The sequence below is a fragment of the Echinops telfairi genome, unplaced genomic scaffold (assembly GCF_000313985.2).
Source record: "Echinops telfairi isolate 266 unplaced genomic scaffold, ASM31398v2 ScPeMD7_41;HRSCAF=154, whole genome shotgun sequence".
Classification (NCBI taxonomy): domain Eukaryota; kingdom Metazoa; phylum Chordata; class Mammalia; order Afrosoricida; family Tenrecidae; genus Echinops; species Echinops telfairi.
Window position 1 is genome coordinate 1,025,392 of NW_022103939.1, and position 9,913 is coordinate 1,035,304.

At 39.1% G+C, this 9,913-nt stretch overlaps 1 protein-coding gene across 1 annotated transcript in view; it reads left to right on the plus strand.

Annotated features, from left to right (window-relative positions):
• Nucleotides 1–8,967: 8,967 nt before the first annotated feature.
• The window catches only part of LOC101643050 (olfactory receptor 56A4-like), a 3,916-nt gene continuing 2,970 nt past the window's right edge, over nucleotides 8,968–9,913 (plus strand). Inside the window, exon 1 of the mRNA XM_013008430.2 lies at nucleotides 8,968–9,913. Within this exon, the coding sequence (XP_012863884.2) occupies nucleotides 9,000–9,913 (914 nt within the window). The 5' untranslated portion in view covers nucleotides 8,968–8,999.

Genomic DNA, 9,913 nt, shown 5'->3' on the forward strand with positions numbered 1-9,913 from the left:
AGCAGGGAATCCGGAAGCTGCTGAGGAAGCTGTAAAAAAAAAAGAAAAGAAAAGATGTTGCCTATCTTTAAGGGAAGTTCCATTTTTGAAGTGTTATATGTTCTTTTCTTTAATAACTGTATCTGCATGCCTTTCTTCATTTTCTTTTATTTTAACCTTCATTTTATCTTATGTTTAATTTGACTTCATGGCATTGTGGCTACACATTGGGCTACTAACCGAAAGGTGAGCAGTTTGAAACCACCAGCTATTCCACAAGAGAGACAGGATTTTCTACTCCTGTAAAGAGTTACAGGCTCAGAAATTCACGGGGCCAGTTCAACCCTGTCCTATTGGGTTGGCAATGACTCTGTGGCTGTGAGTGTGGTTTTTGGTACATGGCTTTCTAATCCTCATTTTATTCTATTTTACCTGACTTATTTTATCTAAGGTGCTCTTTTGGCATAATGGGTTACAGGCTGGGCTGTTAAACACAAGGCTGCAGTTTGAGCACACCAGGAAGGCACTGAGTCGGAAACAAATCAATGGCAGTCAGTGTTTTAGAGTTCTCCACAGGGGAAAGACGAGGCTTTTCGCTTCCATAAAGATGAACACTTTCAGAAACCCCCCAGCGGGCAGTTCTAGCCTGTCCTACAGGGGTTATAGGACTTAGACTTGAATCCATGGCCGACAGGCTTTGTTTTGTTTTGTTGTGTAAGGGCCTACAGTGGCACAGTGAGGTAAGTGTGGGATTGCTAATGATGATGTTGTCCGTTCCAACCCACTAGCCACACCTTGGGATAGGATGAGGTTATCTGGTTCAGAAACTCTAAACAGAGTCACTGTGAGCCAGAAATGATTTTACAGCACTGCTTTTATTATTGATTTTAAAATAAAATCACATGGTGATGCAAATGTTTAAAGTACTCAACTGCTACTGAACGGCTACACTTTTTTATTCAATCAGAGGCACCCTGGAGGAAAGATCTGCTGATGTACTCCTGAAAAAAAATAGCCGCTGAAAGCCCTAGGGAGGACAGTTCTGTTTTGACTCACTGAAGTCATCGTGAGTCAGAGTTGACTTGGTGATGAGTAGTATATGATTATAAGGAAGTTTAATCTTTCAACCAAATGCCAAGCACCATCCCTATACCACCACGGCCTGTCCATCCTAAAGACGAATTAGTCTCCTATTCATTCCCTCTTTTATTACCCTATTGACTCAGTACCATCCTGACCTGTGGAGTGTAACACTTCCCACAATTTTACAGGCATGAGACTTCTTGGATTTGCTTTTCACAGATAAGCATGTTTTGTACTTTTGCTGTACATCCTCACCATGCAGCACATCCTCCAACACAATTTCCTAGCAGCAATCTATCTCTTTTGGGGAACATCTTAAAACCCTCAAGATTATAATTTTCCCAAGTATCATTTTTATAATTTTCCCAGTTGGATTATTCTACTTTCTTCTATATTGAAGCTTATCTTTACTAAATGACTTGTATTAAATTTAATTTTTATACAGTATTTAAATATTTGTTTATATATTATACCAATGATCTTCTCCTCATCTTACATTTTCTGTTTGGCCCTAATACACTTTTAGTGTTTGTTTTCTTTACCATCTTAGCCAAAATTAGGAGTTTCTGGCACAAATGTGTTAAGCACTTGACTTCTAACCAGAAAGCTGGCAGGTTAAACTCTCCCTGGTAATCTGCCTCAGAAGAAAGCCTGGTAATCTGCCTCCAAGAGATCACAGCCATCCAAAACTCCATGCAGAACAAGCTCTGCAATATATGGGGTCATTCTACACTCCCTACACCTTTGGTGAACCAACTAGACAGCAACTGGTTTACATTTTCTTTGTTCATTTTTTGGTTTGGTAGCAAAGATGACTGCTCAGTATCTCCTGAATATTTCCTGTAATGACCTTGTTGCATATCTTTAATCATTTGATCTTTTCCACATGATGAGTATCAAGTGTTGGGCGATCGAGGGATCTTTTCCTCCAAAACTTGATTCAAAATGCCATCTTCTGTAAGATTGCTATGTGTCAGAGTGGACTCAATGGCAATGATTTTGGTTTCATAATATGCCTTTCTTCCCTGATCCTGCCAACTGAAATTATTCTCACCTCTGGAGTAGCTCTAAGTCTGTATTTCTCTTGTACTGATATCAGCTTCTATTAGATTGGTAAAGTTTTTTTTTTTCACCTTTTAAGATTTCACACGATGGACCTTTATAAGGAAAATGAAAATAAAGCTGTGTTGAACAAGATGAAACATTTTATAAATAAATATATTGTCTCTGTGTTCCTTTGAAAAGTACTTAGTATTCTTATAGTACCTTACACAAAATCTTTCTCTCAGTCAGAAATAAATGAAACTTCATATGGTTTAAGGCCACTGAGTTTGGAGTAAGAATTGGAAAAACTGGAATTTCAATCTGACTTTGTAAGCTTTGGGTGAAATCTTGGAGTGTTGGTATCTTTTCCTTTAAAATGGTGAGGATAATCTTTATTTTATATTATTTTACTGAAGAGTAAATAACTTAATCATAAAAAGTTCTTTGTGCAATTCATTAAATGTGTTAAATAAAATTTAAATGAGAATTTTCATTATTATACTATTTTATTTCTCAAGCTCGCTGGTTTCCTTGTGGACTTCTGAACAGGGCATAGATCATTAGCCTATTCTCCTTATACCTTGGATATAGTATGGATAGTAGATAAAAGATATGCATATCATTTAAACATTCCACAGTTCCTAATTTTTCAATAAAAAATCTTTAAATATGGACAAATTTGTTAATTTAATATTTTCATGTACACAAGATAGTGATTGTTATTATAGCAATCATGTTGTGCAACCATCCAAAGATCTACTCCTAGAATTTTTTTCTTGCTTATTTTGTAATTCAACACTATTGGATGCTCCATTAAAAATGTCATTTGAGTGTATTATACGATTCCACATGCCTCTTACATATTAACTCATTCTGGGTACACTGTGCGCTCTTCACAACCATCCATTTTGTAGCTCTACAGAAGAGTCTTTGGTGATTTGTGTGTACCACATGAGCCCTGTGTTCCCATCTGTTGATATGGATTTCCAACACAACTTATCTCAAAACGTTTTCTCCATATTCCCATCTGATGCAGATGCGGAGCAAAGCAGGCCAGAGACACCAGTGGGGGAACGGCAGCACTCTGCTGTGTCAGACCCAGGCAGCTATCTTAGCATTGTCTTGAGTTAAAGCCACACGATGCTTGGCTGCTTTAGAACCTGTACACTTTGTAGGAATATTACTATAAAATTGCCTGTAAAAGAATAAGTAATAAACAAAGAGCCTAAAATGCTAACTCACTTTTATTTTTTTCCAGGTTATCCAATGAATTCTTTATCTAAGTTAGATTTTCCTTACTGAAGTGTGGTTGAGAATAAACCTTGAAATTTGTTTTTAGACTCAGTTGTAACTGGGAGCTTTATTTAAGGAAAGTCGGTAATCAACCATTCTCTTGCTTTGTGGTATTCTGAATAGAAAAATAGTAATAATGTCTTTGCTTGGTGTCATCCACTTTGTCTGCTCCTCCCCTTTCTATCACCACTTTTCCTTTCTCTCAGGTATTGCCTTTCCTAATTTAGATTCTTCCTGAGTTATCAGTACACCTTGGGTTAGGCATACTGACAACACATGAAGCAGGCAATATAAAGAAGCAGAAGAGGTGTCTATTCCAGGAAGAGGTGGTAGGGGCAGAATGTAAAGTATCAGAGGACTCTTTATGCCTGTAGGCAGGGCAGGTACTTATTAGTTCGTTTTAGCTCAGCCTTGTAAGGCAGGGTTTATGTTCAACGCAAAATTCTCTTAGGAAGACATAGAGACACGTTTCAAGAAATGTGAGAGTGTTTTACACAGCAATGGCCCTGTCACTTGGAATCTATGATTGCAATCCCAGCTCTGGTACTCAGGTGTTGTGAGGTGGAGTGAGAGAGAGAGATGTCTGAGTCTCTTATCCAGCTCTTTCACTTCCCCTGCTGGTGTCCAGGGGCTTTCTAAGACATTTCTTCTTCCTGATGTACATATCACCTGAAGTTTATACTGATCCAAAGGAGTGAGTCAGATTTTCATCCTTTTACAGTGACCTAGGCAGCTGGGTGGTACACGTGGGCGAGCACTTGGCCAAAAGCTAGAGGTTAGAACTTAGTCAGAAGTGCCTTGGAAGACAGGCTTAAAGATGGGCTTCTGCAAAACCGCAGCCTGGAAACTCTAAGGAGCATAGGTCTGCTCTGCACATAGGATGACCAGGAGTTGGAATCAGCTCAACAGCGATGACTAACAACAACAACACCATCACCTAACGTTAATAATACATATTTCCTCAACCCATCTCAATTTTTTATTAAGCCACTTTACTATGGATGGGAAAAATATAATATGGCCACACCATGCTATGCTCTTCCTAGGCCATTTTCATAACTCAACATGATGAAATGGTTCGAATTCAAGGATCATACTAAAATCTGCACTTTAAACACAATCTTTTCCCCTGTGAATACACATAATATGTGAGGTATATTTAAAAAAGTATATGCACTTTAGTTAGATACCCCAAGTCCCAGGTTTATTTGGTTAATGTACTGGAATATGATTTTCTCAACTGTCTCCTTGTTCACCATCACCCCCATAGTGAATTTTATTGATATTTTTCCTTCTCTGTATAAAGGGACTTCAATAAATTCATAAAAAACTTCTATTATCTTTTAATTACATTTTTTATGAACTTTTGAACCCCTCAGTGGGTATTTCTTCTCCTTTTTGAACTCCTCTCCCATGTATTTCTTCTCCTAAGGAATGAGAAAGAACCTTAAGCCCTAGTCTAAATGCCTAAAATGGCCTTCATCTCTGTCGGCTGTGGAGAGGGAATAGATAGAGTGTGGATCTCATGGGCATAAATCATCCCTTGGTGCCTCAGAGGGGCTGCTTTTCTGGGCTGATAAATCTGGGGACAGGAGGTGTGTGAGGAGGATGGTGATGAGCCATGCATGGACCCAAGTATACAGTATAACCAGGGAGAAGAAATTGTTTTGTCAAATGTATGGCAGAGGTAGTGATACTGATTCAGCGTCTGCACAATGTCCCGAAATCAGGTGCATCCCTTATTTCCTATGGAAAAAAAGTTTTTATAGTCAATGTTAATACTCTCTTAGAAAATCTGGGATCTTCAGGTGAGGGGCCTTTGATGAAATCTATGCCTTTATTGTTATCTATGGAAGCTGGAGAGCCAGAGACCCTCAATGACTTTATGTTCTCAGTCTCCATAGAAAAGATTACCCTGGAAGCATCGGATGCATTAGGACTATTAATTCTAGTTCCCTTGATTATTCTAGCCTAGATTTCTATTTCACTCATCCTATCTTGGCTCCCATTGTTGTTTCCAGTGTCTCTTACTGGGATAGGGTACGATTTCCTATTACTCAAACCACTACGCTGCCCAGAAGACTCCAGACTGGGTGTGGAGTCAATTCTTTATTTGGGGGGCACTGATGGAGGAACAAAATGATACTCAACATATCAACTAGAAATCGAACTGACATTGCAGATTTATTTTGTTAATGTACTGAAATATGGTCACAGGTAAGTGTGCATGCTCTAAGAGGGTAAATTGTTTTTTAACCGGAATTTATGTTTCAAGCTTAACCTATAGCTATTTTCTAATTCTGATCTTATCTTTTGAACCTTAGCATTTTGGATACTTTAGGTGATAACATTCAGTTCCAGTACTTTTTGTGTAAAAGAATGGTATCTCTGCTTCCACCTTTGAAACTATTCTTTACTAAATAGTCAAGTTGATTCTAACAACAAAAACCTTGATTGCTTTAAAGCTGGGATAGAAGGACAAGAGATACCTAATCTGCATCTGCTGGTTTGCTGGAAAACACTGTTCTCTGGTGAAAGCTTGAATTGATCTATCCTGGGAGCTCTAGAGGAGCATCCTGCTGTTTTCTAGTGTTTATTAAATAGCTCAACACAAGGTCTGTAGTTCTTGGGAGGAAAATTAACCTGTCTGTTCCTGTAAAGATTTATAGCCTCAGAAATTGTAATTAGGGTACTATGATCCCCAATTAACTCAATGGCTATGGGTGGGTTTGTTTTTGACAAGAGGTGGAGATGCACTAATTACTTCTGTCTTTAGTGGGGTATTCCTATACTGGAGTCAGAAAGATCATGTACTACATGATCTCTAATGAGACTCACTCTGCTATGGAGGGTAGAGTGTGACAGTCAGCTAACATGAGGTCACGAGTAAGCAGGGGATGGTTTAAAACAAAAGGGCCTGAAAGTACGGGGGGGCGGGGGGTGGGTGAGGTAGAGGGAAGGGGCTGTGGGCCTAGGGTGGTTGGATCCAGTGAGGTCCCTGCCCAGAGTAGGTGGAAGATAATGAAAGGAGATGAGTGAGATCTCCACTCCAGCCAGCTGGTGGGAGTGTGGAAAAGTAGGTAACCTCCTGGTCCCCAGTCTGAAGTGATAGGGATGGCTTCATCAGAAAGGTGAGTTGAGCTGAAATGGTCAGAGAAATGAGGGGCAACAGTGTTGAAGGTGAGGCAGAGTCCCAAATCTCACACAATGACAATTTCACATGATGACCTGGTCATTAAAATCCCATTGATAAGCAAGGAATGGGTTCAATGTTAAGCTGACCCAGAAATGGAACCAAATGTAAGAAGTTCCCAAGCGTTATAAGATGTGATATAGTCAGCATCAAGACTAAATTCCTATGAAACGAAATAAAAGCATCATTTAGTTCCTCCAAGTGATCGACTTGTATTTCTAACATGATAACCACTAGCCACATGTGACTATTGAGAACTTGAAATGCGGATGTCTGAACTGCACTTTTCTGTAAGCATAAAAAATACAACTAATTTTGGAGATTTAGTGCAAGAAAAATAATGCAAATAGCCCCTTAAGGATATTTTGGATATTTTTACTTACATAACAAATTCTGAAAAATAGTGTCACCTTTCTCTTTTACTATTTTTAATGCAGTTATTAGGGATTTAAATTTTTCTAAAATCTCACTTAATATTTCTATTGGGCAATGCTGCTATAGACTATATGGAATGTGATTATAAATTAGGCAAAACAGAAGGGAATATTTGTTTCTTTCAACTTCTGAATCTGCCTTAAAACATTCAGACTTCGATCTGACCATTGGAAAACAGCCTTCTGTTCACTCAGAAAAGAACGAGAAGCCGAATCTAGGAACGCCCAGCAGTCATTAGGACTATTGTCATTTTTGATGAGAAAACCTGGCTGAAGTTGCGCTTCCTCCACTACATAGCATTTCCATGAGCACACTCTTGTGTGCCCCCCTCCTGATCCCCATCATGGAGACTTTCTCTTCATGAGTCCATGTGCTACCTGCTTGGCCTCCTTTCCCTGTTGGGTGTGGTAGTTGGACTTACTATTATACCTAATATCAACCAATGTTTTCAGATTAGTCTTAGCATGGCCGCAACATGACAAGCTAGCTCATAAGTGTCTCAAATGTATTTGCTATTGATCTTGGTGTTGAAAGCCAGGAATGTGTGGCTGTTTGGTTAGTATAGATTTATGACTGAAATGGGAATCCAGGTGAAATGAGACGAAGACAGCAGTGACTGCCATTCCTCACTATTGTCACAGTAGTCTTGGACCCAAAATATTGACACCTGAAACTTCCTGGTCTCATCTCAACTTTACCTTGGACAATAGGGTTTCTCCCCTGCACCCCCACCCCATAGTTTAAAAAATCTCCAAGTCTATATTTTCTTAGACCTTTTCAAGTTCCTATTAAGGAGCCCTTGGCACAATAATTAACTACTCAGTGGTGAAGCAACGGTCTGTGGTTTGGGAACCACCAGGTGTTCCATGGAAGAAAGTTCTAGCAGTCTGCTTCTGCCAAGATTTAGAGCATACATTTCCAAACTAAGCTGACCTACCACTTCTTTTTCAGAAAAAAAATTGCTTAGCACACCTCTGGCAATTAAAAACTTTAGTTTTATAGCTCATAATCTAGGATAAAGTATATGTATCTGTTTTTGCAGTCCTGAGTCATTCAGGGTCCACTCCCCTCAGAAGATGATATCACCAATTTTGAAAACCACTGATTTGGAGCCTCAGGAACTCTATGGTTGTTATGAGTTGAGATGGATTCAATAGTAACAGGTATGTGTTAGCAATGGCAATTATAACTCTAAAAATGTTTTCAAATATTCTGTTGTAGCACACTTAGGCTTGATGGCTTTCTTTTGTGGGGTATGTCTTGTAGCAAGGACAGACAGGTGTATTAATCTTTATTCTCTTCTTCAGCGCAGTTCTATTCGTTCTGATGTGTCTATGACTGATCTATTGTAGCAATATGCTGTGCACATGTATTTTTGTAGAAACAGAGAAAAATAAGTAGCTAAGACTTCTTTTTAGAGTGTGCTGCCATCGTTATGATTTTGTTTATTTATTTATCATGTATTGGGAGCTCTTACAGATATTATAACAGTCCATAATTCAATTAGATCAAACATAAGTGTACAATTGCTACCACCATCAGTTTCAAAACATTTTCTTTCTTAATGAACTCTTTGATACAGCTCTACTTTACTCCCGCCCTCCCCCACCCAATCCCCAGGAACACTTATTATTATATTATATATATGTATATATATTGCTGTATCTTACATCATCCAATGTGTCCAGTCACCTGCAATTCTGTTATTTGTTCTCCTTGACTATCACTGAGGTTTATATAAAATGACTTTATTAGCTTTCGATTTTGTCTCTCTCTGGAAATTATAATGATTATTCTCTTACAGGGAAAATTGTCTTATAATTTATCTGTCAAATTTAGGAACAACATAAATAGAAAAAATTTAAGGCAAATCAGGAAATATGTAATTCTACTAGTAGAACTTTTAACAGAATGGATGGGCTGAATAACTAAATCACTTAGAGTATTGCCCAACATTTGTCATTATTTTTCAATGCTTTTAAAGAAAATCTGCTTACTCATGGGTATTCATCTTTTCTGGATGTGTTTATTTCTGTTCTACTTCCCAAGGCATTCACAAGGGTCTGTTTCAAAGTATCTCATAAGGATACAGGACATGGCACCACCCAACAACTCCTCCATGGCTCCAATCTCTGAATTTGCTCTCATCTGCTTCCCTAACTTCCAGAGTTGGCAGCACTGGCTGTCCCTGCCACTCAGTATCCTCTTTCTCCTGGCCATTGGGGCCAACACCACCCTCCTGATCACCATCCGACTGGAGGCCTCCTTGCACGAGCCTATGTACTACCTGCTCAGCCTTCTATCCCTATTGGACATTGTGCTTTGCCTCACAGTTGTTCCCAAGGTCTTAGACATCTTTTGGTTTGACCACAAGTCTATCAATTTCTCTGCCTGCTTCCTCCAGATGTTCATTATGAATAGTTTTTTGACAATGGAATCCTGCACATTTATGGTCATGGCCTATGACCGCTATGTAGCCATTTGCCATCCCCTGCGATACCCATCCATTATCACTGATCAATTTGTGGCGAAAGCTGCCATCTTTGTTGTAACACGGAGTGGCCTTCTTACTATGCCAATCCCGATACTCTCTTCTCAACTCCGATATTGTGCGAGTAACATTATTAAGAACTGCATTTGTACTAACATGTCTGTGTCTAGGCTCTCATGTGATGACACTACCTTTAATCAGCTTTACCAGTTTGTAATTGGTTGGACTCTGCTGGGCTCTGACCTCATCCTTATTGTTATCTCCTACTCTTTCATCTTGAAAGCTGTGTTTAGAATTAAAGCTGAGGGAGCTGGGGCCAAGGCCCTGAGTACCTGTGGTTCCCACTTCATCCTCATCCTCTTCTTCAGCACGGTTCTGTTGGTTCTCGTCATCAC